General features: G+C 32.2%; 1 protein-coding gene across 1 annotated transcript in view; it reads right to left on the bottom strand.

The window, feature by feature from the left end:
- Positions 1-1,519: 1,519 nt before the first annotated feature.
- The window catches only part of Zfc3h1 (zinc finger C3H1-type containing), a 48,542-nt gene continuing 28,464 nt past the window's right edge, over positions 1,520-21,597 (bottom strand). The window contains exons 19-35 of the mRNA XM_027922942.3: positions 21,005-21,106; positions 20,647-20,766; positions 18,822-19,005; positions 17,131-17,317; positions 14,945-15,133; positions 14,099-14,336; positions 11,124-11,229; positions 10,841-11,039; positions 10,215-10,309; positions 6,932-7,042; positions 6,556-6,660; positions 6,277-6,442; positions 5,091-5,191; positions 3,580-3,681; positions 2,887-2,926; positions 2,553-2,615; positions 1,520-2,423 (exon numbers count right to left, since the gene is read on the bottom strand). Of these exons, the coding sequence (XP_027778743.2) occupies positions 2,286-2,423; positions 2,553-2,615; positions 2,887-2,926; positions 3,580-3,681; positions 5,091-5,191; positions 6,277-6,442; positions 6,556-6,660; positions 6,932-7,042; positions 10,215-10,309; positions 10,841-11,039; positions 11,124-11,229; positions 14,099-14,336; positions 14,945-15,133; positions 17,131-17,317; positions 18,822-19,005; positions 20,647-20,766; positions 21,005-21,106 (2,246 nt within the window). The 3' untranslated portion in view covers positions 1,520-2,285. The remainder of the gene's footprint in view (positions 2,424-2,552; positions 2,616-2,886; positions 2,927-3,579; positions 3,682-5,090; positions 5,192-6,276; positions 6,443-6,555; positions 6,661-6,931; positions 7,043-10,214; positions 10,310-10,840; positions 11,040-11,123; positions 11,230-14,098; positions 14,337-14,944; positions 15,134-17,130; positions 17,318-18,821; positions 19,006-20,646; positions 20,767-21,004; positions 21,107-21,597) is intronic.

Genomic DNA, 21,597 nt, shown 5'->3' with positions numbered 1-21,597 from the left:
AGGGTTGAGAGATGCGAGAATTAAAATTCTCAATGACTAGTGTTTTCTTCCTGTATGACATTTCTTTACCGAAAGATTTCAGTCATACACTATGTTCAATATTTTTATACTCGAGTTACTTTAACAGTCATATCAACTTTGATCCAAAATTCTGCTTAATAATTTAATCATTATATACTGAGAGCCCTTCATTAAAGGAAAAAACTGAATATGGAATGATAACAGGAACATATTCCTCACTCTTAAATAGTATTTGCTATTTGTACATGGAGGTTAGAGTAAGTTTGGAAAGTGACAGGGAAAAAATATGATGTAAGATGATATTTTTAAGGCAATATAATTTTTATAAGATAACTTTACAGTTTTAAATAGCAACAAGACCACTGATCAAAATGAAACAGGACCTATTCCTACATGACTGTGTGTGAGATGTGAATATCAAACCCTGCATGGATGGACTCTGGAGTTGAATGCACCAATTCAAAGTACTCTTTATTAAAAAAAAAAAAAAACAGGTCCAATAGTTATTGCTGATGTAACTGTTGGTGCAACAAAAGCTCAAAGCTTGGCACTATTTTCTAAAAACCAAGACATTCTAGTTAATATCACAACCATTAAACCATGGGGAAACAGACTACAAATATCGTTCTAAGCACCTAACTACAGTTTTCAAATAATAAGAGTAGAAAAAGCTATTAAGGTTAAATATTCAAATGCATACAATGAAGGGATGGATATCTCTCTGGGATTCCACCCAAAATTTGTTGATTTTAGAGAAAAATCAGTAAGTTTCCAGGTCTTTTTTTTTTTTTTTTGGTTAAACAAAAGACACTAGAAAAATTGTTTCTATTCTTAACCCCACCAAATAGCACTTACTAGACAAATACATACTGCTTGGTAGACATACGGTAATGCTTCAAAACATGATTTTATTTTAAGCATTACACAAATGAAAAGATGTGCAAGTGTGTTATGTCATGGGCTGCTACTCTGTCTCTAACAGATTGCATGTAGCAAGCTGTACCAAATTTTAATAGTTTGTATCATTAACTATTTTTCTGTCAAAGTGTAAACAATTCAATACACACTGAACAAAACAAAAATCAAGGTCTCCTTCATATTTGGCCATATTGATATTTAACACAGCATGTCACTGAGCAAATCATCCAAACTATAGTTGGGAGATAGTTTCTAAGAACTGATTTTGAGAGCAATAAGTTTAATGGTAGTCTAAACCTGTCTATTCACAGTCCTCAAAACAGAACAGAACCCATTTTCCCATTAATTAAAAAGTCACTGGATTTTTTTTTAATGGAAAGTAATTTCAGAGTTAATAAAGTATTGATATTTTTTCAATATGGTGAATATCCATATTTCCTATTTTAACCCATCCCCACCAGTGTGAAAAGTGAATAAAGACAGCAACATGTTTTAAAAAGTTAACTTATATTAAAAATATTTTGTATATGAACAACTTTAATACTACAAAGTAGTATTTCAATACAAAGCAGTTCAAATATTAACTGTTCTTTAAACTGTTAAACTTTATTATAAATTAAAATTTCTTTACAAAAAAATTGCACATAATATTTGACCACTCTTAGGTTCTGATGCACTGGCATTTGCAATAGTTTCTTTAATCTTCAAGTTAAACAGTCTCGGCAAGGAGTCCAGAACGTAGAAAGGGCAATAAACAACCCTGTTAGAACATTCAAGTGCAACTAGCAGACTTGTGGCCATGGCAGTTACACTTTCCTTAAGATGGACTGCTTAAGTTTTAAATCCTGAAATGAAGAATCTCAAAAGATTTAAAAAGGAAGAACTAAAAGGGACTGCCTGCTTTTTAACTGTAAACACAGCCCTGGAAATTAAATCCCAAACAAGAATCTCTCAGGCATCAGAGAGTGTCAAGTGAATCAGGAATAGCACAACATAAAGGGAGAAAGTAAAAAACAAAACAAAACAAAAACAAAAACAAAAACAAAAAAAAACACAAAGTAAAATTAAAATAAATGTCAGTCACTTTCAGGAGCTATACTTACGTACATGATGTTATGAGAATCTGGAAGGGCCTAGAAGCAGGCCAAACAGGAAGTTCATTTATCCAACTGAAGAGGATCATGTTCATTGCTTCCGGTTTTAAGGACAGGATATTGTAGGGACTTGAAATGATCATTATTGTCTGCTTTATACAGACCTTAGCCAGGGATCAGCCTAATCTTGAAGAATCATTCAAATAATTTTGGCAATTATTATAAGGACTTAGAACTGACTGCACCCAGTGTTCAGTGATTCTTGCTTTCTGTTTTGTTACTGTTTAAATTTAAGAGCTCATTTAGGCTGACTCCAATTTCTTGGCACTTGGAAACTAGTTTTCTCAGGTTATCAGTTTTACCTCCTTCTGATGCTTCAAACAAGAGTTGCTGTAAAAGATAGGGAAGTATAGAAATAAGACATAGCTAGAGTTTGAGCATTACCACATCAATGGATATGGCACATGCAGAAAATTTATAGGAAAACATCAAGATAAAATAAAAGATAAAAAGCATTACATCTTTCCATAGTGATGCACAAAGAGGTAACTTCTGTAAGGCTCTCTGATATAAACGGTGGACCTATAAGATAGATACACACACAATTCCATCAGAAGACATGGTGAAAAAAAATACCTTCATAATCCTATCTGTTTTAAAAGAGTGATACTTAGCAAAATACTAACATTCAAGATATAATGGTTGTGTTGTATTTTGTAGTTTCCAAACATTTATTAGAGTACTTGAAATGTTAACGTCTATGCCTTAATCCTTTTAAACTGAGAAGTCAATAAAAGGGGCAGAACAGCTAAAAGGAAAAAAAGAGACCCATCTGATATCAATTGTAACTTACCTCTCTTTGCCCCTTTAGAACAATCTCAGCAGCAATGGCTCTAAGGAAAAAAAAGGAATATAGAAAAAGGAAAAGAAAAATTTATATATCTTTGCACAAAATGAAACACCACTGGCAGAATACTGACTGTGGGAATCTGAGTACAAAACTTCCTGAAAGTAACAGGCTACACTTCCAAGGAGGGTAACCTACAGTGAAAAGAAAAATTCAACAATTTTTATCAACTTTACAAGAATAGAGCAGACCAAGTGTTTTGAACATCAATAACGCTCATGAAAAAATATATATTCATAATTACTAGTGAAAAAAATCCCTGGCCCTAATACCTTTAAAAGAAAGAAGAAATCAGACTATAACAGGGGGAAAACCCCACATTTGAAAGGAGATGGTCTTATAATGTCTGTAAATAGACTTATTCATTTGATAACAGTTTTGTTATCTAAACGTTCTCCTTCAAGGAAAATTTAAAAAAAAAAAAAAAAAACAACTTTTTTTTTTGCTTTTACAAGCAGTTGTTAAAAGCACTCACACTCTTAGCATTAAACCACAGCAAGTGCCAAAAACAAATCTAAATTAGAGATCTGTCCAGAAAGGGAAAAAAATAGATGTCATTTCAAATGATTTACCTGTCTGGAGCAAACCTTATACATAAAAGCAATAGCTATAAAAACATGTACATGATTGTTGCATTACATTTTCCAGGTGGCCAGGCATGTTGGGATATTATATGTAAACATCTTGGCTTGAAGTTTCAGAATCTGAACATTGCTTTCTTCCCATTCATGTTGAAGTAGCCTGTAAAGTATATTCAGGAAAATGAACAAAGCATTGCAAGTACAGGGAACCCCATATGTGCTCTATGAGCAGAATGTTTGGTGAGGTATAAAGTCTGGTTAAATTCCATCAAGGCTATTAAGCAAATATTTGTAGAATGCTTCTTATTACCCCAGGGAAAGGAAAGTGTAAAACAAAATATCAACAGATCTAGTCAAGGTCTATGCTCATCTTCAACAAACTAAAATGAGGATGAAGGAAGAGACAGAGATGATCACAAGAAATAAGTACCAAAACACAAAGTGAGGATTTACCAACAAAACCAACAATCACCTGTATTCTAAAACACCTATCATGTTAAAAAAACTAGTCAAAATACAACCATATTTTCTGTTTCACATGTTTTATCAAATGTTTCATAATTCAAATTTCTCTTATTAGCCTCTGCAGATCAGCCTGTTTGCTAAGAAATTTAATTATAAAGATAATGATTACTTCTGTCACAACCTGTGGCCTTTGAGTTTTTTTTTCAAATTCATACCATTTTACCAACATATGTGCTAAGTGGTAGGCAAATACTTTAAAATACAAAGAAATATTTGGTAAATATTATGAAACATAATAAACAAACTTATAAGATACAACTGACACAGTGGAAATTAATGCACAAATGGAAGCTGAAGTATTCACATGTTAAAGTATCTTTTTGGAATTAAAAACAGTTGTTAAGGGTAAAAATAGGTCTACTGTATCAGGGCAGAGAAACCACAGAGAAATGCTCAGAAATTTTCTTATTCTAATTGAATGTATGAATCCCTAGATCAATGCTTCTCAAATGTGGTTTGAAGATTTAAGTTTTGGAATTCACATTTTAAATGAGAATCCCAGAAGATTCCAATGCATGTTAATATTTGAGATTAAATGATCTATGAAAATCTCTTAAGCTATTACCTTTGCCATGTAAAATATGTTTATTGCTTGTAACACACATGTGAGGACAGGTTGGTATGTGCTTGAGGAACACAGATGAACTTTCTTTAAATTATTTACCCCCTTACAATCTGCAGTTTTCTAAAGTGACCAGATTTTTAATATTGGATTGGGGTGGGGGCGGGGTACCAAGGATTGAACCCAGAGGTTCACTGAGTCATATCTTCACCTCTTTTTATTTTTTAAGACAGGGTCTCCCCAAGTTGCTAAGGCTGGCTTGAATCTATGATCCTCCTGCCTCAGCCTCCTGAACCACTGGTTTACAGGAGTGCACCACCTTGCCAGGCTACATCAGACTGTATGAATAGGTAATTTGGCTTAACAGTTCTGAAATTAAAGTAGTATATATCCATGACAAAATAGTGGAAGTACAGACTATTTTATAAAGTTTTCAAGAATCATTTTATAAGATGGACCAAAAGAATTTTCTTTCTTCTTACCTCAGTGCAAGTCCAGAATTAGTTGGCATAACTGAGCAAAACCGTTCCAAGGTTTTGGAATGCTGGGTCTTTGGAACACAGCTCAAATAAAAGAAAATAACCTGTAAAGGTTGAGGGGGAGAAAAAAATGAACTCGACCAAAATGTGAAATCCAATTACCTATGTGTTTTAATGAGAAAACCAAAATGGCCTTTAAGACATGAATGTATAAATTATAATAATGTATGATGCTGTTATAAATCCTACCATTAATTATATTAGTGACTTTCCAAATATGAATTAGGAAATATGGTCTAGTGATGAGAGCCATGGACAGAACACTGACAAGAAGCCAGGAGTCCGGGTTTTCATCCCTGAGTCTACCTTTACTTGTGGTATAGCTGGGCAAGTCATAGGGCTATTAATACCTGCCACATCTTGCTCATGGAATGCCCGAGTGTAAATGACTTAATGTCCATAAAGTGGTTTGAGATCCTGGGATAAAGAATGGCATAGAAGTACAAAGCATAATAATTGGTTATCCTGATTAGCAACAGAACCACCCCATAAAAAACAAAAACAAAAAAACATATGTTCTAGTGTATACTGAGCTTTAGTAGGATCGTTTGGCTTACGTACACTGCACTAAAAGGGTCTGTGAAAATAAGCAAAAAACCCTTTGTTTCATTACCTATGGTAAGACACCCTTTTGTAAATATATCATTAATTAGATTCTCCTCTTAAAATTTGAAACCACCTGATTTCAGCTTTCTTACGCCCTATGTACAGTTATCTTTGCTTGACAAAATATTAACAGAAAGAGCAGCTACAACAGATAAGCCCATTCTTATTTATTTTGAAGTTTCAAAAGTTTTTCATTCAGTAAAATTTTTAACTACTCAAGCAAAATATTAAGATATTATCACCACAGAATCCTTGGTTTGATCTTTCAAATGTTAACATCCTTCAATTTTGCTTCAATGTTAAATTTTCTTCAATATAAGACAATCAATATGCACATTTATCTTAAGTGAATCTTAAGGACACTGACTGTTCCTAAATTTTGAAGAAATAAGAATCACAGTCAAGAGCAGTAAATGCTAGGAAAATGGTCCTAAGAAAAGCTCTCTTAATATAAAATAGTAGTCATTTTTAAAGACGCTTGGTTCTGTATAAACATCTAAAGAAAAAAGTTTCAAGTTCTTACCCTATTATGAAATTCATAGTTGGACCAGTAATCAGCACTGCTAAAAGGAATAGGGTATCGGGCAGGGACTGTAACCAAACATCTATTCACTAAATCAGTAAAAAATTTGAATTCTTGGACTTTGTTTCTGGATCCAGCAGCTCTATTATTGGCAAAGACAAGATAACTGCCAAAAGAAAAATATTATAAATTTAGAAAAATTAAGTCCCCAAAAGCTAATCCCCTTCCCCACCCTATCCCCTTATTCTAAAATCCCATTCTTAACAGAACAAAACTTACTCCATCCAAATCTTCTGTACTATATCAGATCTCATGGCCACTCCTAAGGCTGCCTCATATGCTTCCACTGTCTCTTTAATACTTGATTGAAGAGGATGACAAAGGCTGTTTAAGAAAGGAAAGAAAATACATGTCTACAGGTCAATTCTATTAAGCTAAAGAAATGTCAAAATATATTTTTAAACATCACAGATATTATTACAATGAAATCTTTCTTTTGATCTTTCTTCTTTAGTATGTAATAAACCACAGCACCTCTTCAATTCTGCTTCAGTGACTAACACGAGATTAGTTCTAACACAGTGTAATTTGGTAGTAAATAGCAAAATGCAGGCCTAGAATGCAACATTTTTCTCCATGGTGGATAATGGCTCACCAGTAAATCAGCCACAAATAAGGAACTTGGTGGTTAAATATGTCATCATCAAAATTCCCTTTACATAAACGGGCTGGAATGTCAAGTGGTCCTGGGATATTTAAGAGATAGCTGAGAAAAAAAAACAAAACCCAAATATTGTTTGAAATTATGCCTGTACACACACAGATTACAAATAATTTTTTTAAAATCCTTTAGGTTTCAACTTAAAGTATTTTAATAAAAGAATGAGACTTTCTATTCATGTATATACCATCTCTTTGGTCACATCTCTAGAATCATATATTTACTCAGAATTTTACTGTTTCATACCTATATGAATAACTCCACCCCTAAAATGAAAGTTTTATTCTATCTTCAATATCAAACAAACCATCATAATCTAATTAAACCTAATTTAAAATACAAAAGAACAAATGAATCTAGCTATTATCTGAAATTTTCTCACAAAAATGTATGCTTTCTTGTGGCAAAAAAATGTACTTTAAAATTTACAAAACCTGGTATATAAAAAAGATCTCTCTCACACACTTAACACACACACCCATATGTTTAATACTAGACATATCAAAGTATACTCTACAAAATATTGATAAGGAACTTGTCAAAAAGTGGTTTATTTCCCTTAGGAAAACCACAATACACAGTAGGATATTAAAAGTTCTAAGAAGCTGATCAGTTAAAAAAAAAAAAAAATCTACTGGACTGATTAATTCAGCTTTCCTCCCAATGTATATGAATCTGTGTATATGTAATACTTACCAGCATCCTCAATAACAATGTTTTTAAATGAAATACACTGATCTTGAACATAGAATGATCCAGTACAATGATTTACCTTTGATTTTTAAATGACTGAAGTTAATGAGTTTTAATAGATTAGGCTGAGGTGGGGGCAAATACAAGAAACAGGACATATAGAAGTCAGGTTATCATCCTGACTTTATCATAACTATTTATATTATCCTGGGTTAACCACTTCACTTCTAGGGATCTTAGCTTCCTCAACTGAAAACTGAAGTGAGTCAAAAGAAATAATTTTCATAAATCCAATTCATGAAAGATTATATATGATCCAAGGTTAACTTCAGTAAAATGAATGAAATCCAATTGATTTTTCTAGATATTCTCTTAATCTTCAAAATGATATGCAATAGATGAAAACTGCCTCATCTAGTTCTTTCTGGCTGTCATCTTTATACTACATGTCACACAGAAATAGTTGATAGAATTTGATTCCAGGTAAATATTACAGTGCCAAGTATTTTTCTTTATAATTTCTACTCATAAAATTAAGTATTTTGAGGGCTGGGAGGATAATTCAGTGATAGAGCACTTGCCTAGCATGTGTGAAGTTCTGAGATTGATCCCTAGCACCTCCTCCAAAAATAAAATTTTTTTTTCAAATATTTTAAACCTGTTAAGAGCACTGACTTTTATTAAAAACTAATTATATTTATACATTTTAAATATGTATGGATAATAAGAATGGCAATACCAAAAATACTTCCTCCACTGCCATTCTCCTTAAATCTAACTCAGAAGACTTCGTAAATTAATTGAAATGCATTATTTTTGTGTAGACAAGAGCTGGAGTATTGCCTTAAATAAACTAAGCACAGGCTTTTCCTAACTCTTGGTGAATTATGAATCAGACTATTTTATAAAAGAATGACATGGTAATGATAAATTATTAATAAACAATGTTTGGAGGTAACCATTTTCAAATTTTTATTGATTCTGTTATTTATTCTGCCTAATTAAGCTGACATCAAGAAGATCTGAATCTTTGATTAGTTACCAAAGCAGAAACTGGCAGCATCTTCTTTTAAGCTAAACCAATTACCTCCATGCCCAAGGGAAAACCAGAACCAGCAAGTCTGTGAAGAGTTTAGTTCAGCTTTGAATTAGTCCTGTGCCTAAATTTCAGAAGTTAAAGCAATCTAATTTAAACAAGGGAGAAACTGGGTATCAGAAAGGTGAACAATCTCTAAATTCCTTATAGAATAGTTTAATAAAAAATTAATCTTGTTTGCAACATGTTAATCTGGATGTAGAGCAGAATTTCAAGCACAGCAACTAAATTCACTGTAAATTAAACTGGTTACCAAAATAGGACAGATGTAAAGATTCAAGTCTGGGAAGTAACACTGACCTCAAATCTCAAAATTTCCATGTTCACAAAAAAAAAAATTCTGGGGTAGAATGACCACTTAATAAAATCTGAGGTTTTTTTTTTTTTTAAATCTGCTTTTACCTAACACAGCTGGTTAGGTAATGGGGTATGGTAGAAATTAAGGTAGTAGTAGTAGCACCCAAGAAAAATATTTGCAAGCATTAGACATGCTAAGGTTTTATTTTTACTCATCAGAATTTTCATTAAGAAAAATTTAGGAGATATCCAGTTTAGGTATTCCCTCTTTCAGTTCTTCCTAATATACAGTAATATAAGAAATCATGACAACATATTTTCCTTTTGATGCATTTTACTTTAAGATCAGCAAACTATGCCTATTTTTGTAAATCAAGTGTTACTGGAACATAGCCATGCTTATCATTTACATATTATCTGTAGTTGCTTACTCACTACAACAGCATGGCTGAGTAAATCTAAAAGACCACAGGGCCTTAAGCTTAAAAATTTACTTTCTGGCTCTTAGGAATATTCGCTGACCCCTCTAGAGAGAAGAGGAAGGAAAGAGAACTTCTAAAAAGAACCTCTCCTAAAAATCATTCTTTATGAACTTTTGTGGTCTCTTAATATTGGAACAAGAACTCTCAGCAAAGCACACAAAGATAATAAATACAAATACAAAGCTCTATAATGATACTGAGAAACTAATGGTTGAGAAAAGAATCATCTAAATTTCTTATTCAACATTTCAGAGGCTAAAACAGCTCTCTTCAGAATTAAAAAGAAAAGAAAAAGGCAGATATATTACTTAAATCTACTTTAGATTGTCAAATAAATTATAATTCTTTTTTATTCAAAAATCAGAGATTGATCAGGATAATTAGTTGCTATAGTGCTAAAATTAACAATAACAAAGTAGAAGAGTTACCTGAGCCTTCCTTTGTACAGTGCCTTTAATCCAAAGAATGTAGAAATATTTTATACCTCATTTCAATTTTATTATTCTAATGCCCTCATAATAGTTGTATAAGTGGGTGTTTAAATATAAAAATCAGTCTAAAATATAATTTGTTCCACACAAAAGAATCACTTTTCCACTAAGCTATATTCTCTCTCATTTCTCTACCAATCAAGAGTTCTACAACTTACCGAAACAGATCCAAGTTACTATACTTCTCAAACCCAGGCTTAAAGAAGGATGCAATAAATTTCCGCAAAAATGGAAGAAGATTATCGCCTCGATTCTATTTAAAAAAGAGGGAGGGGGATATATATCAGGCTTACAGTGTTTAATTAAAATATTCCAAAGGAGGAGAAGGCCTTAAAAAAAAAAAATCACTGTTTAAGTTTCCTGAATTGATAGGTGATAGAGTTAAATATGGGATACATTCAGCTAACTTCTGTATTCTAATCTCTGAATTACATCAAACCAACCATTAAGTAGTATATCAGCCAATACTACCACAGGGTCAAATTCCATCTAACAAAACCTACTGAACATATTATCACATGTCTGACACTGTGGTAGGTGTTGGAACTGTAGAGGGGAATAAGACATAGTTCTTACCCTCAAGAAGTTCTTAGTGTAGTATGTAAATCAGCTATAAACAAAATTACAAAGTACTGTAATAAGTGCAACAGAAGAACTATGAGAGAGAGAATGAATACCTGATACATCTTGCAAAGGGCAATACAAACAGGAAATGCTTCCCAAGGAGGCTACTGATAAAGAAATCTGAAACAACCCATTTTAAGAATTAGGAGTAATTTTTTACCTGCAAGATGAAGAATTTGCACATATGATAAAAAATCTCTGCATTCTGAGGATATTTTTCAAATGCAGTAAGCCACACTGTTCTGGCTCTGTCATGCTGATTTGTTTGCAAATATAAAGCAGCAAGGGCTTCTAATAATTGGCAGTTTGTGGGACATGATTCCAATAAACATTTACAAAGCTCCACTGCAGCCTCATACCTTAACAACAACAACAAAAAATGTCTAAATACATGAAAAGATCAATTTTAACATAGGGGTAACTGCCTGTCAATTAAATTTTACCTCTCTAGGAGCTGGTGCAGGGCAATCATGTTTGTATAAAGTGGAAGGCAGACTTCTATTCTTTCCTCAATGGTAAGGCTCTCATCTGTACAAGCTTTCACCGCATCTACCCAAAAATATCATAATAACATGAATCAAACATAAAATCAGTTTTACTATGCTATTTTAACTCTAAGAAACGAAAGGAAAAGATGTCTTATCTCTTTGCTTACCCATTTTTTTTTTTTTTAAACATCAAACTGCTGCCTTTTATCTGAAGGATTATCTTCAAACTCCTAAAATTTAATCCATTACTCTTACCTTCTTGGTAAGAACAGAATCATTCCATATAAACTCTTATTCATGTTTTCATTTAAACAAGTATCTCTGCAATTACCCAAAATTTCTTAAAATTCATCTCAAAAGAAAAAAACAGAATGAATTATCTTTTTCATATTTCCTTTATCACTTCAAAGGAAATCTTTCTCTGCTGCTCCAGAGCCATCAAACATCTTCCCATAACCTAGATTCTTCCTTTGCTCCTTCAAAACACACTTTCCAAAATAATGTTCTTTACCTGATCTAACAACTTCTTATAAAATACTACAATGTTTTACTTTGCACAATTGTCACCATATCCTCCTTCCCCAGTGGTGATATGACTTCTCAGATTTGCAGAGTTAAGTGAACATCATCATTCTGTATCTGAGCTCTTGAAGTTCATTTGTAAGGATTCATATCTAATCAAACCTTTAAAACATCACCATATCTACTCTTTACTTGATTAACATGTGACAATATTCTTCCCTCTTCTAATTTCTTCCTACTCTGCTTTCAAGAGATTGATTATATTTCCTCTTAAGTCTCATTCACTGACTTTAGTCTCCCTTTTACTCCTTACTGCTATGCTCTTAAATCTCATATCCTCAGAAAAAATATCTCATAGCTTCAGCTACAGGTTTAGTACTTAAACATCAGAAGTATTTCAGATTTTGGATTTTGGGTGTTTTGGAATATTTTCAAGTATATAATGAGAAACCATGGGGATGAGACCCATTTTTTGAACACAAAATTCATATTTATTTCATATACCTCAAGTTAATTGTATACAGTATTTTTTTAGTGCAACTGCATTTTGTCTATGATCCATCACATGAAATCAGTTGTGAAATTTTCCATTTATGGTATCTTGCTCAAAGTATTTTGGATTTTTGAACATTTCATATTTTGATCGCATTAGGGTTGCTCTATCTGTACTGAATAATTTATTTTAAGAGCACATTGAAAACTGTCAAGTACTTTTAATATATAAACTTCTATACTAATAGCTCTCACATCCATTTATCTATCCATAATTGTCCTTTTGGAGTCAACTTTCTCATTTCCATCTGCTAAGAATCATTTCCACTTTTCCACTTAGATGACCAATTAGTCACTAATACTAATAAACATAGTAGTTTTCTATTAATGTCACTTTTCTCAGTCTTAAATTTACTTTTTAATTTTGTGTACATTTAAAAAAAATTTTAGTAGATGTACACATACTTTCATTTTATTTATTTATTTTTATGGGTGCTGAGAGTAGAACCCAGTGCCTCACACATGCTAGGAAAGCACGCCACCACTGAGCCACAAACACCGTCCCTGTGTACATTTCTTTTTTTGTTCTTCTTTTCCAGATATTTTTGTTGGTGCATTATAATTATACATAATATAGAATTCATTTTACTTATTTGTACATACATAAAATATCTTTTCTAAGTCTTAAAACCTTTGAAATCAGCTGGGATTATTCCTTCTCCTCTTCACTGACATTTATTCTGTCCCCCCATCTCTTTGTGATAACTTATCTCAGTTTCTGGTGAGTTTTCTGACCTGTGGTAAATTTCTCTGAATCGCATTCTCTCTTCCTTCAAGCATCCCTATTGCCAATCGTATCTACCACACTTTCAAAGTCATCTGGTATCATTTCACTTACCAAGATTAATCCCTTCATTATCTAGCACAAAATTCTCACTTTATAGGAACTCTATTCTTAAAATTTCCCTCAAATCCACTACACAAATTACTATTTACTTGTTGCTTTTATTTAGCTCTATTTATTTAGCTCTCCTAACATAAATATCCCTTCTTTTCTCTTTTTTCACTGCATTATTCAACAAGAATTTACTAAACTTACTAATACATCATAGGGACTTAATCAGTCGAGATTCATCATAGGTTCATAGAAAATACAGACATAAATAATACAAGCATCTTTGAGAAGGCCCACTATGTCACATCATAGTCCTGCTTCAAGGTCCAGCTCCAAGATCCAATTCTTCTATGAAGTCTTTTCTGATCATATCAACCTACAACAATCTCTTCACTTTGGGTTCATGGAATATACCAAATAATTCTGTAAGTCACAGATCCTAGTTTCTTCTGTAGCATACAACTTATACTACAAACTAATAAAGAGCTATATGGCATTGTATATTTAATAATTATGTCAGATGTATGGCTTTTATCTTCTGAGTAGGCTATAAACTGTTTAGGAAGGAAAAGGCTTTATGCCCTGTATCTGTCCAACAACAGATATATCATTTAGAATACAACAGCAATCAAACTCATTGATTGGTGGTGAAAATATTAATTACTTGAGAAGACCTATCTTTTTAAATTTCTATCTTAATAAACTGCTTTTTTAAAAAAGTACCTAGTTTCTCTGATGCAATCAACACCATCAAACCTATGTAATATATATTATCTATATACTCAACTCATCTCCTTTTGCCATATTCAGAAATGTGTAATTTATTTACTCAGAAATTGTGTTGTGTAAGATGCCAATGCCCTTTTTATCCAATTCAATCTTTTTAAAAATTTACATAATAAACCATAAAACTAAACTTATAATATGCAAATTTATTCCACTTAATTTTGAAGAATCACAAGTAAACTGATGTTCTAATTTATAATAGTTGATATTATAACTTATAAACATTTATACTTACCTTCAAAAACTGCTAACAACAGGTCTGGATTAGTCTTTACATCTTGAACTGCTTGCCATGGCATTACAAATGGTTCTGTGTTAACAATTCTTGAAGGATTAGCATTAGACGGATCATAAAATTTTGAAGGGAGAATGTTGAATTCAATAAGATGTATGTAGGCCAGCCATGCCAAACATCGATCACTTGTTTTAAGGTATTCAGCTACTATTTCATCATTAGCCAATTTTAATGCATTCTAGGTAAAATTTAAAAAAAATTGAAAGTGCTTTTTTAAAATCACTCAAGTTTACTATAAGATTCAAAGGTAAAGAATAAAAGAGTTAACTTCTTTGAAGTCGTTCTCAAATAACTAAATAAACATTCTGATAATTACTGAAGTTTTAATGAAAAAGCTCTTTAGAGATATCGATACTAGATAAACATAATTTTTACTATCTTAAAACTTACGGCATAGTAAATGAAATAGGATCAAATTTATTTTTGTACAATTTTAAGGGCTTAATACTTAAAATCTAGTAAGATAAAGACAAAATAGTAAAAGCACACCCAAAAACCATATGAATATAGATGATTTTAATTATGGATTGATTTTTCTCTTATGATTTGAATTTTGAAGTTATCTGGTGGGTACCTAACATACAATCTCTCCATCTGAACTTTATGAACATTCTATAGAGAAACTATCCTCATCAAATCCAATTACACAACTTATTAGTAAAAAGCAAAACAAAGATTCAATTCCAAAGCCTGTACTTCCACCACCAGACAAAGCTACCCATAATGTGTCAGACCCTTTAAAAGATTGTCTCCAAACTGAAGTGAAATATGATAATAAGTGTTTACCTGTAAAATTGCAAGTGCACTTTGGCATCTTCCAGTAAATATGTGCAGCTGAACTCTAAACAAAAGAGCTTCCAAAAGCTGAAAGGACAGAATATCTGATGTTTCACGTTTGGCTGCTCCCATCAGAAACTCCACCATTCTCTCACATACGTAATCTTTTTCTTCAAAGGTGCTTTCTAGGTGTAGAAACTGCCCAAAGGGGTTTCATATTATTAATCCTACTTTATAGGAATAAACTAAACCTACAAAATTTTCACATTTCATTAAGAAACTGTCTCTTATCAAATCTTCGATTTCTGCAAAAGGAAAATTATAAAAATGTATAAAACATCTTCCAGTACTATTCCCCAGATTTCCCCTTCTATCACATCTTGGGAAGTAAAATCAGTTAAAAAATTAATAACATAGATGTGCTCTCAGAATCAGTACTGAAGCAATTTCATCTCTTTCCTAAATCAATAAGTAAACTGCAGCAAAGCCATGATGGATATCCAAAAGCTCACGCTTATGATCCCATACAATGTGCATTGCTACTTAGGTATGTGTAATTATCTTTTGAGAACAGCATCTACATTAGAAATGCAAGGCAAAACAAAATAAAGATCATACAATTTCAAAAAAAAAATTACATCTTTAGAATACTCTACACTATAAAATCTTGTGGTAATCAACAGCATCAATTGTGGTGACAAGCCTCCAGGACAGAAATAAAGCATCTTTATTGTGTACATGTACAAATATGTAGCAATAAATCCCACTAACAGGCATAATTATGCATCAATAAAAAAATTTTAATAAATAAAAATGAAACACAAAAATTTTAAAAATAATAAATACAAAATAAAATCAAGAGACTAGGGCTAGGGCTCAGTGGTAGAGCACTTGTCTAGCATGTGTGAGGCACTGGGTTCGATTCTCAGCACCGCATATAAGTAAATTAATTAAGTAAAGTGGTCCATCAACAACTAAAATAAAATTTAAAAAAATAAAATCAAGCAAGCTTAACTATGCAAATCTATTTCAGCATCTAAATTCAAAGAGTAAGAACAAGCTCATTCCTTAAGGGATACAATTTTACCTATGTGGGTGTGAATTCCAGTTAGAAAGCAAATAATAAATCTGGGCCTCAGTGATGCATGACTATAGCCCCAGCTACTTGAGAGGCTGAGGTGGGAGGACTGCTTGAGTCTAGGAGTTTGAGGCTAGACTAGGCCATGTATTAAAGACCCCATCTCAAAACCAAGGAACAAAAACAATAATATATTTGTGGGATTAAGAAAGTAGCTCAGGGATAAAGTGTGTGCTTCGCATATGCAAGGGCCTGGTGCCAATCCCCAGCACATTAATAAATAAACAAATAGACAGATAGATAGATAGATCTATTGCTATCAAATCTATCTATCTGAAAAAATATCTGAATCTAGTGGTTTCTGAGTTCAGCTGATAAAAGTTCAAATACTACTAAATATATATTCTCTTTTGCAAATGGATTAAGTGTGGATAAGAAATAGATCTATTGCTATCAAATCTATCTATCTGAAAAAATATCTGAATCTAGTGGTTTCTGAGTTCAGCTGATAAAAGTTCAAATACTACTAAATATATATTCTCTTTTGCAAATGGATTAAGTGTGGATAAGAAAAATCCTATTCTCTCAGAGAAAGGAAGAAATCAATTTTTTCACCAAATCTTTGTATCCTGGCAAGGTTAATATTAGTGTGAATTACAGATTAAGGTTACTTCCATAAGCAATAAAGATAAATAGTAAAAAGACCAAAATGAATAAAAAGAATAAAATGCTTCCTGACATTCATGACAACCTTCTACATGCCTTGAAATTTATAACGAAAAAAAAATTCAGATGCTTTGCAAAAACTACACATAACTTTGCTCAAACCAAAACTGTGTAAGAATAGACAGTTGTGAAATATTTAATAACTTTATATTTCTTCCTTACCAATAATGTTAACAACAACAAAAAAAATTCACATCTTGATTAAGTATTTTCTTCTTATGTGGCCTAAACTGGAAGTTGCTTTGAGGTTACTAGAAACTGAAAGTAAGGTTATTTATCTATATCAAGATAAAGCATATAATTTATTAAACTATATATAAATTTTTAAGATGCCCCAAAGAGTTATGAACACACAAACACACCAAACAACTATGTTATCTTTTCTACTCACAGTCCAAAAGCTCTGATAATCAGGAGCATATTCAACAGCTGTTTCACACATTTCCTGCACCTCCTCCTTGGTTCCTCTTTTTGAGAACAATCTGAGGTAATGGCACCAAATTTCTGGATTGTCCTTGTTGTTTTCCAATGCTCGAGCCAGTACATTTAAAGCAGAATCCAGGGATTCTGAACACAGTCTGTATGTTTAAAAAAAGCAGTAGGAGTGTGTTTTTAGAAAAATGCTTGAAATTTTAAATAGGTTTAATCAAATGAGCCAATTTTTAATTCCACTTTCTATCAGAACCTACCAAGAAGCCAGACAGGATCACAACAGAGAGAAATACATTAGGATTTTAAATCATATCTGTCAAAATAAAAAAAGTTCTGATTTCTCATAGACCCAACAATTTCTTTCTTTCTTTTTTTTTAAAGAGAGACAGAAAATATTTTTAATATTTATTTTTCAGTTTTCGATGGACACAACATCTTTATTTTATGTGGTGTTGAGGATCGAACCCAGCGCCCTGCGCATGCCAGGCGAGCGCATTACCGCTTGAGCCACATCCCCAGCCCCAACAATTTCTTTTTAAGTGGATGTTCAGTAAGCATTTACCCGATTAAAAACAGTGTTATAAAACCACAAAGATTATCAAGTTCAAATGTGATCTATGTCCATATTCTGCAATACCTTTTATGATTTACACTGTTTGGGAACAGGCAAAGTTAAACAACTCTCTCTCAAGACCAGCTACTGCCAGCACAAAATATCAAAGCTTTCAATATAATAGTTCTTTTCAACAGTCAAGGGCTTGCTATCTCTTGGAGAAGATAATTCTCTCTCATGATTCTACTCATAAAATACTGTACAATACTTCTGGCCTCCGCTCAGTAAATGACTCAGAAGAGAAAATATGGTAACTTATCCCATCAGCATGGAAATGACACAGAAGGAAAGCTAAATAAGCACCGTATTCAGGCATGGGTGGTTTAGTGGCACTCTACAGTGCTGCTTTATAAAAGCTTTTATATTAAATTTTAAGATAGATCTATCAGAGTAACCTATTGAAAAAATCCTGATTATTCTAGTTCATAATTACAGTTATAGTGCTGGGGATGTGGTTCAGTGGTAGAGCACTTGCCTAACATATGCAAGGTACTGGGTTCAATCTCCAGCACTGAAAAAAATTAATAATATAAATAAAAACACAAATATATACAATTTAAGCTGTTTCCATTACTTTAATATAATTTAAGAAATTGTTACTTGACTTTTAAAACTTCTTTTGCCACTCAGAATTTACTATTTTAATATAAACCTACTTTGAAGTAACATCATAAAAGCTTTAGAATAATTTATTACCCATACACAAATATAAGATCTAAGTCTTAAATTTTCTAATGGCTTTTAAAAACAATAAAATACTTTTGTCACTGTCAAAAAATAAAGACTCAGGGCTGGGGTTGTGGCTCAGCTGTAGAGTGCTCACCTAGCATGTGGGAGGTGCACTGGGTTCGATCCTCGGCACACATGAAAACAAATGAATAAAATAAAGTTATTGTGTCCAGCTACAAATAAAAAAATAATAATAATAGTAAATAAAGACTCTTCTGACACTAGGATAACCTGATTACCATAGGCAAAATAAACCTCAAATTTAAAAAATACATGTGCAATACTTTAAAGATTTGAAGCTGACCTACCCCTCATTTTGACTCAAGTACTTGTACGCAAGCTTGAGCCAAAGTTGTACATGAGAAGGATTTTCAAGTACACTTGCTTCTAAATTAGCAATGTCATCAGTTTCATTTGTAAAATATCTGACATCATCTGGAGTGACAACCGTATCCAAAGCTGGAACATTTATTTGGTTCTCTGGCTGGAAGGCTATAAGGAAAATGTCATTAGCTTTGTACTTTATCTATATAACCAAGAAAAACAACTGGTCTCATTTTTAAAAATAATCTAAAAACCTAAAGAATCTAACAACATGTAATGCAGAACAATATTAACCGAATTATATTATTAAACTGTGTGCATGTACAATTATATAACAACAAATTCCAATATTATGTATAATTATAATGCACCAATAAAAATATAGGAAAAAAGATTCTAATGACATTTAATAAATCATAGCTTAAAGTAGAGTTTTCAAACAATTTATCATCAAAACCTGGACATCTCTGAGAGTTAAAAATGGCACTATTAAAGATTACATCACATCAACAGATTAGGACTCTGTTGGTAAACTAGAATTATGGCTCCCATTTTTAATGATAAATGATATCCGATAATTCATTAGCTGTAAATTATAATTAAGAAATTAACTGAAAGTTAAAATTTATAAAGATGACTTCTACCACATCTAGGAAAGTACTGCATTAACTTAAATAAGCACATGAAAGTATAATTGGATATATAATTGGATAGGTATTTGCTAATCCACAAATAGTAAATAAATTATCCAAACTTGAAATAAGAATGCCAGATATGCTTGACAATTAGGTACCATTCATGTTATTTGTTCATTCGTTCATTCATTCATTCATTCATTCATTTTGTGAGCCTACTAGATGTCAAAAAACAAACTGAAAGTAAAACAGAATACCTGTCTTCGAGGAAGGATACCAGCCAGGCAGTGGTTCTAAAATGAGAGCAGTACTATTTCCCTCACCCTACTCAAGTATTTTTGGAAATACATGAAGAAACGTGTTTACTAAGAAGCATTTCTTACATTTTCTGGACAGAGACCATAAATGTAAAACATCCTTCAGCCAGGCACGGGGCACATGCTATAATCTCAGTGACTCACGAGGCTGTGCAAGTTCAAGGAGGAGTGCAAGTTCAAGGCCAGCCTCAGTAACTTAGCAAGGCCCTATGCAACTTAGTGAGAACCTGTCTTACAATAAAAAATTAAAAGGGCTGGCTGTGGATATGGCTCAGCAGTTGAGTGCCTCTGGGTTTAATCCCTGGTACTAAAAAAATAAAAAATAAAAAGAAATCCTTCAATATCAGGAACAATCCACAATGAATAACTACATTGCAAACACCGATGGCACTGTTTTTATTTATTTATTTATTTACATGAGCTCTCTTATTATTATTATTTGCATTACAATTCTTAATATACCTTTATACCATAATTTATCATATCTCTGTATACAAGATATGTTGACATCAAATTCACATCTTCACATAATGGCACTGTTTTTAAAAACTTAAAAACAACAATGACATCAGTTTTAAGAAAATAAAATTTTTTTGAAAAACACTAGGCTAACAGGGCTGGGGGTATGCCTCTGGTAGAGCGCTTGCCTAGCATGCATGAAGCACTGGGTTCAATCCCCAGCACCACATAAACATAAAAAAACAAATAAAATAAAGGTATTGTGTCCATCTATAACAAAAAAATATGCAAAAAAAACAAAAATAAAACTAGGCTAACAGATACACTGAAAGATTAGCCAAGTATTTAGATGAACCACATTTTAGGAATTCTGGATTTTAAATTACATAACTTCTTACCATACTTAATTGGTCCTGTAGACTGTTCATCATCACTACTAAAGCTATTCTCTGACATAGGTTTTCTCCAAAACTTTGGCTTCCATTTTCTTTTATCTTTGTAGGTTGTAAATGGAGGTGCTAAAATAGACAGAAGATGGTTAACTGACATGACTAGTTTTGTTTTTTTTTAATGTTTTGAAGGCTACTCAAATAATACTTGAGTATTACTACATGTACTCTATTGTTAAAAATAACCTTCATTTTATATAAAGAACATAATGCCAAAAAACTTTGCTGTCATATGGAAACTAAAAGGTCTCTTTTAGATATACACACCTACATAGACACACACACCTACATACACAGACATACTTACTATGACCTTTACTTTCATTGATATTGCTAACAAGGAGAACAGCCATCTGGTCCATTGACATTCGATCTTTGTTTACTCCAAAAAGTTTCTCAACATATTTTTCTGAAATAAGAGAAATGCTATTTTCATTTAAAAAAAAAAAAAATCAATTGCAGCAACTATAGTAATGTAAGAGTATAAAACAAAGAACAGCTTAAGAATTAAAGCATACAAAGTACTAGTCAATAACACCAATGACCTTTGAGAGGGCAAGGCTTACATTGCCTTAACTACTACAGCAAATTCTACCACATTCTATACCCAATTTGAACTAACAAAAAAAAAAAAGTATTTCCTAAAATGAAATTTAAATAAAATAAATTTTAAGTCCCACACTAGGAATGATAATAACAGATTCAGTGCATTTATCATCATTCTAGATTGTGACAACACTAAATTAGTAAATATCAATTAATTCCCTCATGGTTTATTAATTGGCACCAAAATCCGAAGAAAAACTTAACAAAGCTTGCTTCTCACAATGACTGACAGTAATCTATACTTTCTACAATGTCAAAGTCAAAGACGTTTCTATTGAATTATATAATTTGAAA

Source organism: Marmota flaviventris, chromosome 3 (genome assembly GCF_047511675.1).
Source record: "Marmota flaviventris isolate mMarFla1 chromosome 3, mMarFla1.hap1, whole genome shotgun sequence".
Taxonomy (NCBI): Eukaryota; Metazoa; Chordata; class Mammalia; order Rodentia; family Sciuridae; genus Marmota; species Marmota flaviventris.
Note: the sequence above shows the minus strand (reverse complement) of the source record. Positions and strands in the feature narration are given on the sequence as shown.